General features: G+C 38.0%; 2 protein-coding genes across 2 annotated transcripts in view; both read left to right on the forward strand.

The window, feature by feature from the left end:
- Positions 1-3123: 3123 nt before the first annotated feature.
- LOC112540729 (pulmonary surfactant-associated protein A-like) lies at positions 3124-12462 on the forward strand. The gene is made up of 6 exons (XM_088129249.1): positions 3124-3239; positions 3573-3771; positions 4090-4197; positions 6081-6164; positions 7622-7699; positions 9792-12462. The coding sequence occupies exons 2-6, from the start codon at positions 3582-3584 to the stop codon at positions 10160-10162; spliced, it is 831 nt and encodes a 276-aa protein (XP_087985375.1). The 5' UTR covers positions 3124-3239; positions 3573-3581; the 3' UTR covers positions 10163-12462.
- A 2752-nt stretch (positions 12463-15214) lies between these two features.
- Positions 15215-15510, forward strand: part of LOC112540368 (mannose-binding protein-like) — a 6235-nt gene continuing 5939 nt past the window's right edge. Inside the window, exon 1 of the mRNA XM_088129267.1 lies at positions 15215-15348. The gene's annotated coding sequence lies outside the window, so the exon portion shown is untranslated. The remainder of the gene's footprint in view (positions 15349-15510) is intronic.

Here is a 15510-nt window from a genome sequence, read left to right on the forward strand (position 1 = left end):
ACTAAGACACTCCATGTATGCCAGTAAATAGAATACTGTATAAAGATTAGTTTTCAACTCCATTATCTTGATCAAGAGCAGAGATAAAATAAAACATAGATTTGCACGTGTTTTCCTCTTGTGTTTTTCTTGCTGTTGAAAAGAGAAGAGAATCTACTCCTCCTGGGTCAATCTTCATCTCTTTCCAAGGTGAATGAACTGCTTTAGCTGATCAAGGAACCATATTGCACTCTGGTAAGCAACATTGATTTAATGTTTGCGTAAGTGGAAACTCAAACTCTGCTTTCTAAATGTTTACAGCAGATCATTTGCCATTCTGCTTCTATCCCCTTCTCCTAAGAAGGATCAATGTGGTTTTATAGCAGGAAGGCAGGTGTCAAATTTAACTGGACGAGTGTTGAACATAATAAATACAATAAATAAAAACAGACTGAAAGCAGGTCTAATAGCTTTGGACATATTTAAGGCCTTTGATTGTGTGGAATGGCCAGCTCTAAAAATAATAATAGGAACTTGTGGATTTGGGGAAAGATTTCAACGACTGATAAATCAATTATACTGACGAAATATTGCAACAGTTGTGGTGAATGATGGAAGGACAGATCAAATTTCATTAGCCCAAGGTACAGGGCAAGGTTGTCCCCTTTCCCTGATCCGATTTACTTTAGTTATAGAAATTCTAGCCAATGTCATTAGAGAGGATGAAAGCATTAAAGGGATTGGGAACAAAAGGAAAATTAAAGTAAGCTTGTTTGCAGATGATACTTTATTAACTATTGAAAACCCCTGGGAGTCATTGGAGGGAATAGAAGGACACTTGAGAGAATTTGGGGAAATGACAGGGCTGGAAATAAATTGGCCCAAATCAGAAATGATGCTATTTAATTACAGCAAGAGGAGAGACCAATGGTTTATGAGTAATAAAAAAATAAATATTAAGTTAAAGAATTCAATAAAATATTTAGGAATAAATATAACAAGAGAGCTAGATAATTTAGAAATGGAAAATGTTTATAAATTAAAGCAAGAGATTAAAAAGAAGTTGGAAGATTATAGGAAAATTAAATTATCATGGTTTGGCAGAATAGCAATGATTAAAATGAAGATTTTATCTAGAATCAATTTTTTATTTAGAATGTTACCAATTAAGGTATCAGAGATAGAGATGAAGAGTTGGCAAACCATGATGAATATTTTTTGTAATGGGGACAAGAAAGCAAGAGTGAATAAAAATAGATGGTATAAGTCTCAAAAAGTTGGAGGACTAGGGTTTCCGAATTCAAGACTTTACTATATAGCTAATCAAATTAGATATATTATAGATGGTATGGTAGGACAAGGAGAGTTGAACTGGTTAGAGATGGAAATGCAAGAAGTGGAATGGAAATTGGAAAATGTATTCTTTAATAAACTAACTAAGAAATGACTGGACGGGGTTGAGAACCCCTTTTTAAAAATTATTTTAAGGATTTGGGCAAAATATAAAGAGAAATTAATGCCAGCTGTTTCCCCATTGACCCTAGTGGTGATGATGGAAAAATTCCCTGCAAATTTAAAGAAGGAATTGGAAAAGGAATTAAGGGAGAAGAAAATATTTCGAATAAAGGATTGGGTGAAAAAAATGAATAGTAAAGATAGAATAAGAGAGGTGTTAAGGGGAAGAAAGATATCGTGGCTTAACTGAATACAATTAGAGAAGTGGATTAGGGAGTGGATAAATGAAAATAAAGAATGTGGAGGTTACACAAGATTTGAAAAGATGATTTTAGAAAGAGAAGACAAAGAAGACAATATAGTTCTTAAAGGTGAAAAAAGTGAAATTTATAAGATATTATTAGAAATTGAAGATCAGCAAGATTATCTCAAATCAGTATCGGACTATGATTTAATACAACACATAAGTAATCAGAGTTGGGGTAAGATATGGGATATGCGTATTTTAAAAACTAAGTCGGTAAGGATAAAGGAAAATTATTTTAAATTGATCTGGAGATGGTATCTGACACCCGTAAGACTAAACCAGATAAATAGGAAATATTAAGTAACATGTTAGAGGGGATGTCAGGAGTCAGGTACTTACCTCCATACAGTATGCGCTGGAGTTGTAAACAGGTACAGAAATTCTGGCAACAGGTATTTAAAGAGATAAATGAAATAACTGGGATAAATTTGGAAGTATGTCCAGATGTAGCATTGTTATCAATATATGATAAGGTTAGATGCACTTAAGCTACTAAAGATTTAATTACAAATTTAATGACGGCGGCAAGATTAATGATAGCTAGAAAATGGAAAACACAATGTGATTATAGAATAGAGGAATGGTATAAAGAAGTGTGGGATATTGCAATCAATGATAAGTTAACAGGTAATATTAAAGTTAGAAGAGGTTACAAAGTTGAAATGACTTTGCAGAGATATGGAATATATTTATAGAATTTGTCTTAATGAAAGGGAAAGAATGTACACCTACACAAGAATTATTATATTTTTGGAAAGAGGAATGATCAAGTAAAATACTGGTCCTGGGGGTGGTGTGCATGTTTAATGTTTCATTTTATAATTGTAATTACTAAATTTATATGTAAAAGTAATAGAAATTGGGAGGACATAAGAGGCAGGAGAGCTGGCTTTCAGCCACAAGATATGGTTCTAATGTGTGAGAAATCAAACAGCTACATTTTGAATCAAGGCTCTCCACCATGATTGGACTGCTCCAAAATCACTCCCTTTCAAGCTGCCTTTTCTTTCTCTTAATTCCTGACAGAATATTATTCAAACTTTCCAGGCACTTAGTTTGTTCCTATGCCTTGCACAATGAAGATCAGGCATGCTTCCAACAGGACCAGATGGGGAGTAACCTTTTAACTACTTCTTCTTCTTCTTCTTCTTCTTCTTCTTCTTCTTCTTCTTCTTCTTCTTCTTCTTCTTCTTCTTCTTCTTCTTCTTCTTCTTCTTCTTCTTCTTCTTCTTCTTCTTCTTCTTCTTCTTTCACCTCTTGGCAGTTACAGTTCTTGTGGCCAGTGATAGGACTTCGCAAGGTCATGTAAGTGAGCCAAAGTGTCGTTATTGGGAGGTTTGGGTTGGAGCAATTATGGAGCAAAATTTGCATCTGCTTTTCTCTTGTGTTCTTCTTACTGTTGAAAAGAGAAGAGAATCTACTCCTCCTGGGTCAATCTTCATCTCTTTCCAAGGTGAATGAACTGCTTTAGCTGATCAAGGAACCATATTCCACTCTGGTAAGCAACGCTGATTTAATATTTGCATAAGTGGAAACTCAAACTCTGCTTTCTAAATGTTTACAGCAGATCATTTGCCATTTAGCTTCTATCCCCTTCTCCTGAAGAGCCTGAATCAAAGGGATTAGGATTCCCCAAAATCTGGAGAATTTATGCTGCATGACCAATTAAATAATTCAATAATATATCTACTTGGTAAATGTTGTTCATGAGTATGTAGCTTTGAACATCATCCAGACATCCACTGCAATTCACTTTGGTATATTAGCTCTAAATCATCTCTAAAACCAGATACCCCAAATAATTTCTCCTTAACTTTATTCTCATTCCAAGGCACCAGCAATGTATTTCCGCCAACTTTTCAACATCTTGCTGCTGCTCTTAGGAGCATCGCTGGCTTTGGCTGCTGCTCCTGATACAAGGAGTCGGGATACAAATTCCTGTCCAGTGTTGGCTTGTGGCAATCCAGGACTCAGTGGTTTACCTGGAAGAGATGGAAGGGATGGGGCCAAAGGCGAGAAAGGAGACCCAGGTATAATTTCTGTGATTCTCATTCTCCATCTAATTCTCTGTAACTGTTTGCTCATTACAGATTGCTATATGCTTAATCTTATGTCTGTAATTAAACAAACAGGAGGAGGACCTTTAGGGTCAGAATGGCTAACAGAGATGTTATAGATTCTCCTTTGTTTTCTGTCTCTCATCTGCATGCAACTGACCCTTCAGCCTAACAAAACATCCTGTCATTGGCAGGAGACGTCTGATGGATAGGTGCTGAGCTTTTGGGGGGAAAGGGGTGGCTACTGGGGGAAATGGAGTCCAAGAGGTGCTTCCTTTTGTCAAACACTAGGACTCCAAATGAAGGGTCAACCAGGCGTCCCTGGCAAGGCTGGACCTGCAGGACCACAGGGAGTTCCAGGAGTCCCAGGCCAGAAAGGACAAAAAGGAGATCTGGCAGGTATGAATGCATTCTTTGTTGGTGAGTTTTGCCTGCATGAGAAGGAAGGGGGAGTCTCTGATATTTCCAAGAAGAGCTCAGATATTGGCTATTCTGCAATGTCCATCAGTAGTAATTGGCCACAATTCTGTCTTTCTCTCTTTGCTAGTCTAATGTAACCTCTAATGGGGAGAAATCCCTCCTCTCAAATCTTCAAAGAACAAATTCAAACTACTTGATCCATTCCAGTTCAACAATGTTATGCTAAAAATCTGAATTCCTGATTTGAGAGACGAGGCTACAGTCCCAGAGACATAATCATGTTAACTCAGTCAAACTGGCAACAATTTCTCAATTTATAGGTTATAGCGTTTGGGCTTTGCACAAACTGGCATTTATTTTCTATTTTTATCTAAATCCTCTCATTTAATTTAAACATTTACTTAAATATTAAAATTGTTTTTAATGGAAATATGTTTTTAAGCACCCCCTCCTCCTTTACGTTTATATATTTATCCCATAATTAATAAACGAAGAAACAAAAAGCAAATAAAATCATTGCATTTATAAAATACACTGGTGGTCATAGATTTAAAAGGCAATGACTTTTGAAAGCTCTGTTAATTTAAGATGAAAATACTAAGCAAGGCTTTCTGAGAAGTATAATGCAGACAGGACCTTCTCTAGCAGGAGCTGGGATGAGAGGCTCCGTTGACACAAATCCTTCAGCTCCCGGTTTCAACCACTAGAGGCTTCCGAAGTCCATGTCAGGGTGCAACTGCTCAGGAATACCTTTATGAAATGTAAGAGCAGGACAGCTGGCTTTCAGCCACAACATATGATCCTAATGTGTGAGAAATCAAACAGCTACATTTTGAATCAAGGCTCTCCACCATGATTGGATTGCTCCAAAATCACTCCCTTTCAAGCTGCCTTTTCTTTCTCTTAATTCCTGACAGAATATTATTCAAACTTTCCAGCAACTTAGTTTATTCCTATGCCTTGCACAATGAAGATCAGGCATGCTTCCAACAGGACCAGATGGGGAGTAACCTTTTAACTACTTCTTCTTCTTCTTCTTCTTCTTCTTCTTCTTCTTCTTCTTCTTCTTCTTCTTCTTCTTCTTCTTCTTCTTCTTCTTCTTCTTCTTCTTCTTCTTCTTCTTCTTCTTCTCCTTCTCCTTCTCCTTCTCCTTCTCCTTCTCCTTCTCCTTCTCCTTCTCCTTCTCCTTCTCCTTCTCCTTCTCCTTCTCCTTCTCCTTCCACCTCTTGGCAGTTACAATTCTTGTGGCCAGTGATAGGACTTCACAAGGTCATGTCAATGAGCCAAAGTGTCATTATTGGGAGGTTTGGGTTGGAGTGATTATGGAGCAAAATGCATGGATTGAACCTGCAAGTTGCCCAACCCTGTTATGCTGCATTTCAATCTCTTCTTGCTCCTACACAAAAGCAGCCCCTTTCCCTGCTACCTTTTCACTGAGAGGGTTCAGGGGCTGTATTGTGCTTGAAACGTGGGTAGAAATGCCCCAGAAGAAGATCTGGAGGTTCAAGGTAGGGGGACTTTCTGAAGCTTATAGCATACGTTGGTAGCAACTTCCTTGGTGCTACCCATAAAAAGACATCATGCAACTTTTCTGCCTTGCCTTCCTTCCTTGTTGGATGTTTTAGAGAAAGACAAAAGAAATGGGAGAGGTGGGGTGGGGTGGGGTGGGGTGGCTGGAACAGGAAAGTGAGCAGTCCAAAATTGCATCTTCTGGGCTTCCCGCATAAGGATATGAATGTGGCAGAGCTACTGTATCATATAGCCTTATCTAGAAGCTTCCTAAGTTCTGGTCTGAAGGGGTTAAAAGAAAATGGAAGTTTTGGTGTTTGATGAGATTCCCTTCTCTCCATTTTTCTCTTTAGCTGTTGATACTGTTCAAAGGCAAGTTGCTGCTTTGGAAAAGACGGTCCAGACCTTACAAGCTGAACTTAGCAGAAGCAGAAAGAGTAAGGAGGAATATGGATTTGCAGAGTTTGGGGGTTAGCTGTTGGTTTGCATTTGTTTACAACATCTGGAGGGGGGACAGAGAAAGTAACTAATAAGCAAGGTGGCAAACTCATTCTCTGTGATGTTCTCCATGTCATTTCTAGAGCTTGACATACTTCAGTATATAAGTTTCACTGATGTCTAGGCCTCTTCACATGTGTCTTTGCACAATGGAATCATGTGCGCCAATGTTCCCTGGGTGAATAATGCCACAACAGCACAGGTAGAGGCTGTTGCACATCTTTTTTTCATGATTAACCTCATCTTCAGAAGAATGGGATCACTTTGATGGAACTGTATATACATTTAACCCACTTTCCTATAGATATAGATTCATACATTCTCCAGGAGCAAGGAATCACACATTCAAAAATGAAAATTTTGCAAAGGAAATGCATGAGATGAGCATGCCTTAAATAGTTTCCCTCTGGTTGCAACAGGCACCAAACCATGAGCAGTAGACGTGCACTGTGTGGTGGACAAACTGCTTAGAAAAGACAATAAATAAATTCATGTAAGAGTGATCTGCCCAGCAAGGTGACAATATTCATTCTGTCTTGGCTGGTCTCAAAAAAACTATGCAGGTCCAGGGCTTGTTGCTACCTGATGTTACATCATCAGGAAATCCCATGGATCTAAGCTAATCCTTTGGAAAATGTAATCCAAAAGTAGTCTACCATTCTGGTCAAACATGTTTTTAAAAGGGGGAGGGGGGAAGACAGGAAAGAAAGAAAGAAAGAAAGAAAGAAAGAAAGAAAGAAAGAAAGGAAGGAAGGAAGGAAGGAAGGAAGGAAGGAAGGAAGGAAGGAAGGAAGGGGGAGAGAAAGGGTGGTTTTTCCCTTAAATATTTTTATTACTATTGCAAATAGCCAGTATGATTTTTTTTCTCCCTGTGGATCTCTACTTCTTGATAGGAAAAAGGTTCCCCCCTCCCCTCTTCTATTAAGAAGGCAGCACAGTGTTGCAGGAAGGAAGGAAATGTCACATTTCAGGGACTCTTCTCTGGTCTCATCCATTGGAAGAGCATCAGACAGAGGCATCCACAGGAGGGGTTAAAAAAATCAGGATGGCAGCCGTGGTTTACTAACTTGGAATTATGCAATAGGCAGAACTATGATTTTCTTCTAGATCTCTTTCTGAACAATTTCTGATCATTTTCAAAATAGGAAAGACACCAAAAGGCATTTGATATACCAAAAATCCATCCAATTCAGGTGAAAGGCTAAAGGAATACTCTAGGCCTACAAATCAATCAATGAATCATTCCAATAGCAGACTATTAATGATTCTTGTTCAAATGTATCATTAAAGAAAATCACCGTCTCAACTAATTTCACAGGATCAAATAATCAAGTAACAGAATAATAACTGCAGCTGAGCTGTTGGACAATGAACTTCCATTATTCTTCATTCACAGGTACGCCTGCAAGCCAGGATCCCCAGTTAGAAAGCGACCTCAGAGAACTTCAGTGCAGAATCACCAGAATGGAAAGAGGTACATTTTTAACATCTTTCATTTTTTCCCCAGATTAATAGGGGGTGATTTGTTTTTATTCTTATTTCTTTTACTTAACTGATAAAGAATGTGATATCCTGAAGCCAGACTGTGCCTCTGTTTTTCAGTAGCTATTCACCTTATCATTCTGAGGTCACTGGAGTTTGTAACATTCACTGATTTTTTCTTCTGAACTACCACGCCTTTGTTTTTAGACCAAATACATGACAGGGTCGTAATACTCATGAAAGATTCAGCTGGAGTCTGGTCTCCTCCATATTAGAGTGCAGGTGGACTTACATGATGCCAGGATGACCTGGTGACTATATCTAAAATTTGCATAGGATTAGATGGGTGCTCTCATCAAATGGCTCCCCCAAAATGTGCTTATTTGAAAAAGTGGCTGGTGGGGACAGCATCCCTTTTCCAGAAGATTGTTCCTGCCATCTCCCAGAGACTCCTTCCTCGCTGCCCACCATCTCAGCCCTTTTTAAGGACATTTAAGGACATGCAGGCACCCTTCCAAACTGAGCTGGTGACATCCCCCATTTTTGTTTTCTAATATTGTCTATAAAGTATATGTGGGACAGAAAGCCAATGGAGTGTAGTAGATAAGGTCTTGGGCTAGGAACAGGGAGATTAAGGAAGCTCATGGGGTGATTTTGGGCTAGCTTTACTCAGCCCAACCTACCTCACAGGGTTGTTGCTGCAAAGGAAAACAGGAGGAGTGAGCCTTCTATATGTTACCTTGAGCTCCTGAAGGAAAACTGGGATATAAATCTAGTAAGCAAATTCCAGAAAATAAAGTGTACTTTGCAACATGCCATGTCCTTGTGGGTTCTTTTTCATTAAATAATTAACAGATTTTTAACTAAATAATTTAAATCATAGGGTGCAGGAGGCTTATGGATAGACAGATGCCCACAGATACCACTTGGCCCACCCCAGTGCAATGCCCTTCTATGCATATAAAATATCCATGCATATGGAAAACCAGCATGTCAGGGAGAATTCCACCTCTTCCCTGAATCAATAAATACCATTTTTATACATGAAATAACAGCTTCCATCAACAGGTTGCCATAGCACAGTCCAGACACTGTTTTTTTTATCTTAATGGGATCATAAAAAGCAACTCAGAAACTTTATTGCCATTTTTGAACAAAAACAGAAAGGAAATTGGAAGTCTCTTAGTTCCACTCAGATACAGCTAGGTTTGGTGCTACTTAGCAACTTAACTATATAAAACCAATTTCTGTAAATCTATTATCTTTCAACCTGAATTTTGTGATGGATCAGAGGACACCCAGAACTAAACTACAGGTAATCCTCATTTAGTGACCGTTCACAGTTATGACAGTGGTGAAAAAGTAACTTTGCAACCAATTCCAACATTTATGACCTTTGCAGGTCTGTAAGCAAAGGAAAGCTGAAGCCAGGTCATAAGGACCATCACAGTTTCACTTAGCAACCACTTTTCTTAATGACCAAGTAGTTGGTCCCAGCTGTGTTTGCTAAATGTGGACTACCTATAGTGAGAGCTCATAAACAATTCAGTTCAATGAGACTTGTGATTTCCCATCATTTGGAAAAGTGAATATAGACTCTCCTAGCTTTGGGAGAGAAAAAGAGCAATGAAGAAATCATTTTTATTTAACTTTTTTTCATTCATTCATTTGTATAGCCAACCACTTGCCACACAACACAGGGTAACTAGCTTAAATTGAAATCAGTAACAAAATAGTGAAACAGAAATCAAAAATACATTGCACTTGGGGTAATCCATCAATCCACTTCTCAAAATGGGCTCACCCAACACCCTGTCCCAATGCCCAAAACCTCCGGGGGGGGGGGGGACCCAAAAGGGTCTTCAGTAGAAGAGAACATCTGTAGCTCAGGCTGTACTGTGGAGTCCTTGGTGCTCTCTGAGCTTGGTTGTTTGCTTTCAGTAGTTGGGTAATGAAATGTCTGCAAGGAAACAACCAAGCTCAGAGGGCACCAGGGACTCCATGGGTCTTCAAAGCTTTACAAAAGGCTGGCAGGATTGGGGCCATCTGGATGAAATAAGCAAGGTTTCTGAATTCCTTTGCAGCTTTGACCTTGGATGGAAAGATTGCAATTGCTGGTGATAAGCTCTTTGCCTCTACCGGGAAGACATCTGTGTTTGAGGAAACAGAAGCAACTTGCCAAGCAGCTCATGGTTCCATTGCATCACCAAGAAACCTGAACGAGAACAAAGCAATTCAGAGGATTGTGGGACACTATAATACTTATGCCTATCTGGGCATCATTGAAAGCAATGATCCTGGGAAATTCCATTTCCGGAATGGGGATTCTTTGAATTTTACCAACTGGTATAAGAATGAACCTTCAGGATCTGAGAAATGTGTGGAAATGTACCACGATGGCACTTGGAATGACAAAGCATGCGATACATATCGCCTCACCGTCTGTGAATTTTAAGCCCAACCCCACCACAAATCTTAAGCATGCGGGTTTATTTTCAAAGCTCCATATAACTTTTTTTATATATAGCTTTTTATTAAGTTTTGGAAAGAAGATAAAAACGAATAAAAACTAAAATGAAATACAGAAAAGAAAGAAAGGAAAAGAGAAAAAAAGAGAAAGACAAAAAGTGTAAAATAAAAAAAATGAAAAGAAATAGAAAGAAGTAACTTCTGATTTTCTTTGGGGCAAATATAAGTACATATAAATAAAATTACCTCTTACTGTATAGTTACAAAAAGAAAAACTCTCTTTTTTCTATTATCTATTTTTTCCAATCTTCAAAGCTATAAATCATAAGTTCATTTTTTTCTGTTTTATGGAAAGAGTCTATAAGGGATTTCTAGTCAGCAATAAAGGTAAATATTATTTTTCTCTAATCAAGGAAATCAATTTGACCATCTCTGCAAGTTCCACCATCGTCACCAACCATTCCCCCATTGTGGGTAGTGCCAAGTCTTTCCACTTTGGGGCATATAATAATCTTGCTGCAGTTATCATATATAAAAACAAAGTTCCATGACTTTGTTTCCAGCTGTCTGTCCATCAGTCCCAAATGGAAAGCCTCTGGTTTCAACTGTATATTAGTCTTTAAGAGCTTGAGAATTAGTGTATGTTTGTATCCAAAACTTCCTGGCTTTTTTACATGTCCCCCAAACATGATAAAATGATCCTTCTTGTTTTTCACATTTCCAACATAAATGGGAAGTACCTATATGCATTCTAGACAATTTCTCTGGTGACATATACCATTCTATAAAAGTTCTCTTTAACGTTAGAACATAGTGAAAATTTCAAATCTTTCAACCACATATTTTCCCATTGTTCACTTGTATATTGTAACCAAAGTTTTTAGCCCATTTTATCATACATTCTTTTACTTGTTCTTCTTCTGTTTCAAATTTCAATAAATGTTTGTACATTTTGGCAGTAACATGTTCATCGTTTGTACACAGTTGTGTTTCCAACTAGTCTTACATTGTTCATGAAATCTTTTGTCTAAACCTTTCTGTACATAAGAAAACCATTGACAGGTACTATCCCTCTGCTACCAGATCTTCTCTTGACTTTATTTTACATTCTACTTGAAAAAATTCTAATATATCACAATAAGTTAACCATTTATGTTTGCTCATAATTTCTCATCTATACAATGCTACTTATGCTGAGAGCCAAATCAGATAAACCCAATTCTCCTCTTTTCTTTGCATCTTGTAGTACCTTATACTTAACTCATGTTTTTCCCCCTTCCACAGAAATTTAAATATGTCCTTCTGCCACTGTTTAAATGGTACATCAGTTGCCAAAGCAGGTATTGTCTGAAACAAAAATAACATTCTAGGTAAAACATTCATCTTAAGCACAGAAATCCTACCCAACAATGACAATTGTACTTTGTACCATTTTAACATATTTTTTGAACTTCATTCCATGTCTTAACATAATTATTTTGAAATAACATACAATTCATATTTATCATGGTGATACCCAGGTATTTTACCCTTTTCTCAATCTTAAAACCCATTTTATTCATCAATTCTGGTTGATCTTGTATTTTCATATTTTTTGTTAAAATCTTTGTCTTCTGTTAGCATCTTAAAACCTGCTAAAAATAGTTCACCAAATTCTTTTAATTTACCCATTAATATTGCAATTCCCTTATAAGTCTCTTTTTCCATCTTTACATCCCCAATCTTCTCATCCTGTTTTATGTCTCTATTTGATACTTCAAGAATTAAAATAAACAGGCTGGGGGACAATGGCACCCTTGTCTTGTTCCTTTTTGCATCTCACATGGTTTAGTTAGATCTCCATTAACAATTATTTGTGCTTTCTATGAAGTATAAATTGATTTTACCCATTTTATAAAATTCTCTCCAAGATTCATATCTTCCAAAACTTTAAAGAGGAAAGTCCAGTTCAAAGGCCTTCTCTGCATCTAAAAAAATCAATGTGGCTTGCAATAAATATCATCTCACTGTCTGTGAATTTTAAGCCCAACCCCATCACAAATTTTAAGGCACAGAGAGAACTGCTCCTGTCTGTGCTCCTGCCCTCTGAAGATGCCGGTCACAGGTGCTGGCGAAACGTTAGGAAACAAAACTTCAAGACCACGGCCACACAGCCCGGAAGACCCACACCAGCCATCGTATGCCGGCCGTGAAAGCCTTCGACAATACATTTAAGCATGTGAGTTTATTTTGAAGGCTCCATATAAGAAAGGGATGTTAACATCAGCAAAATGGAACAATCAAATGCTCCTTAAAAGATAACTTGATTCATCTGTGATTATTCTGTCAAAAAAAAAGGGAAGGGAAGGGAAGGGAAGGGAAGGGAAGGGAAGGGAAGGGAAGGGAAGGGAAGGGAAGGGAAGGGAAGGGAAGGGAAGGGAAGGGAAGGGAAGGGAAATCAATAAAAAATACTTGCATTTACTTTGTTTTCATTTGTGTCCTGTGCACAAAAGGGAAGCTCCTTCTAAAAGGGTTGTATGTTCAGAAACAGAAATGATACCTCTAGGATGTGAGATAAATGTGATGAAGACCATGAAGCTAAATTAAAGAAGAAATAGATATGGTTGTTACTGTTGTCCCCAGCAGGAAAGAAATGTCCATCTAGGATACAGATGTGGGGATGTAGACCTGGCTTTAGCAGTGGCAGGATTCATTTTAACTAGGAAGGCTAGGGAAGGGGGCAAGGGTTTCTGGTCGAAGACTGAGCAAAATCCAAAGATATGGATGACGACATTGACTTCTGCTTAGAAGAAGTGCCAAGGAAGAGAAGAAGAAGCTGAAGTTGCTGTATTTGAGGCAGGGGGGTGTGCCTTGGAATCCAGATACCCTCTTTGTGAGATTGTCTTACCTCCTTTAAAACAACCAGACAAACAGAAGAGGCTTGGTTTCTCTCTCTCACGTTGTTCAGCTAGCAACTTCAAAAAGGATGTGTCAAAAGTGGTGAAATTGCTTTGGCAGACAGTAAGCCCAGGTCTAAGTTAAACTCTGACAGCTAAAGCTGAGGTAAGGCAAAAAGAGGAAATCTGTTGGGGGCATGTGGGGGGTTATCTTAACTCCTTTATTTGATTTCTGTTCAACGCTGGATTAAAAAAAAATCTTAGCATCTAACATTTAAAAACCTGGAAAATACATGACTGCAGTTTCCTAAATACTGACAAAGTGCAACCAAAGCGCAACTCCGGAAGAAGCCCATTCCACACACTGGGAGCAGTGCAGGAGAAAGCCTTTTCCTGCATGCCAGAAAGACTGGCCCCCAGCAGTCAGGGCATCTTCAGTGGGCCTGACTTGGAGACCTTAACAACTGGGCAGGCTCCTAAAGAAGAGGTGATCCCTTAGATGCTCAGGCCCTAAAACGCTGAAGGTTCTAAAAACATCCACACTTATATTGTACCTGAAAAGCAACTAGGAAGTAGTGAAGATCTGTCAGAATAAGTATCATATGATCATATGCCACAGTTTGCACTTCCAGATGTTTTTCAAGAGAAGCCCCACGTGAGAGGCATCTCGGTAGTCCAAAGGAACATAGCCAAGGTGTGGATCTCCACTGCTATAATCAACAAATTTGGGGAGGGGCACGGCTGGTGCGCTAGATATCACTGTCTGAATAACAAATTTCACATACAATAAGAAATTGCACATTGAGTGAATGATAAATTAAACATTCACCAAACATGATAAATGTCACTTCTTGTTGTTCATATTTCCAACATAAATTTGAAGTGCCTTTATACATTCTAAACAATTTCTCTGGTGACATATACCAGCGGTACATCATTTTGTAAGATTCTTTTTAAGATTATAACATAATGTAAATTTCAACTCTTTCAACTGCATATTTTCCTATTGCTCCATCTGTATATTATAACCAACATTTTTAGCCCACTTGATCACACATTCTTTCACTTGGTCTTCTTCTGTTTCAAATTTCAATAAAAGTTTATACATTTTATCAATTACATGCTCATCATTTATACACAATTCTGTTTCAAACTCAGACTTACAATGTTCAAAACCATACTTTTTTTCTACTTTAAATCTTTCTAATAATTTTAAATAAGAGAACCATTGACAACTATATCCCTCTGCCATCACTTTTCACCAGTTTCAAAGATTTTAAAAGTTGTGAAGCTTTAGTCAAAGATTTATTTATAATTGTGAATGGAATTTCATTTCAGGTGGAATCACGTTTGGGCAATAAATTGCTGGTCAGAACAAAGAGAAATTCTGAAGGCAGTGTGAGGGTGTAAACATTCCAGGGATATCTTTTTATGGGAACTAATGATTAGAAGCTGATTAGAAATATGAAACCAACCAGAACTCAGGGCAAAAACATTAATCCAACTAAGCCTTGACAAAGCCAAGGGAATGAGTGGAAAAACTAGTTCTGAGAGCAAAAGTTTTTGGGACAAAGAAGCAGATCCATTCATGGACAGAGAGAAAGGTTATCCTCACTGGATAGGTTATTCTCGGATCTAATATTGTTTCCTAGGGAAACTGAGATTGTTTGAAGAAGGGCTCAAATAAATATCTGCTGCTTTCATCTGTATTCTGCTTTGCTTTCTCACCTCTTACGTGTCCCAAGAGTTTTCACAAAAGATGTTAACCCTGGATGTGACAAGTGCAGCCTGGGAATTGCATGTGGTCCACCAGAATCCCTTTTGCCTCCTCAAATTTTTGACCCCTTTTTCCATTTTGGGGAATTGGGGAGGGTTAAAAGCCATGTATATATTTAAGGTACCCATTGCACTACTAAAAGTGTTGCATTGAAGTGGTGTATATGCCTGATCAATCAATCAATCAGTTCCAAACACTTATGGAATTCAGCCCTATGCAAATTGATCTGAACTGGCAGGTAACAAGATTTTTTTTTTTTTTAATAAATAAACTGGGTGAATGTTCAAACTAAGAGACTGCGTGCATGCCAGTAAACGGAACTGTATAAAGATTAGTTTTGCAATCCACTATCTTGAGCAAGAGCAGAGATAAAGTAAAACGTATATTTGCATCTGCTTTTCTCTTGTGTTCGTCTTGCTGTTGAAAAGAGAAGAGAATCTACTCCTCCTGGGTCAATCTTCATCTCTTTCCAAGGTGAATGAACTGCTTTAGCTGATCAAGGAACCATATTCCACTCTGGTAAGCAACACTGATTTAATGTTTGTGTAAGTGGAAACTCAAACTCTGCTTTCTAAATGTTTACAGCAGATCATTTGCCATTTAGCTTCTATCCCCTTCTCCTGAGGAGCCTGAATCAAAGGGATTAGGATTCCCCAAAATCTGGAGAATTTATGCTGCATG

The sequence above is a fragment of the Python bivittatus genome, unplaced genomic scaffold (assembly GCF_059951505.1).
Source record: "Python bivittatus isolate LINGU-HERP-01145 unplaced genomic scaffold, Pbiv_v1 ctg000050_np1212, whole genome shotgun sequence".
NCBI lineage: Eukaryota > Metazoa > Chordata > Lepidosauria > Squamata > Pythonidae > Python > Python bivittatus.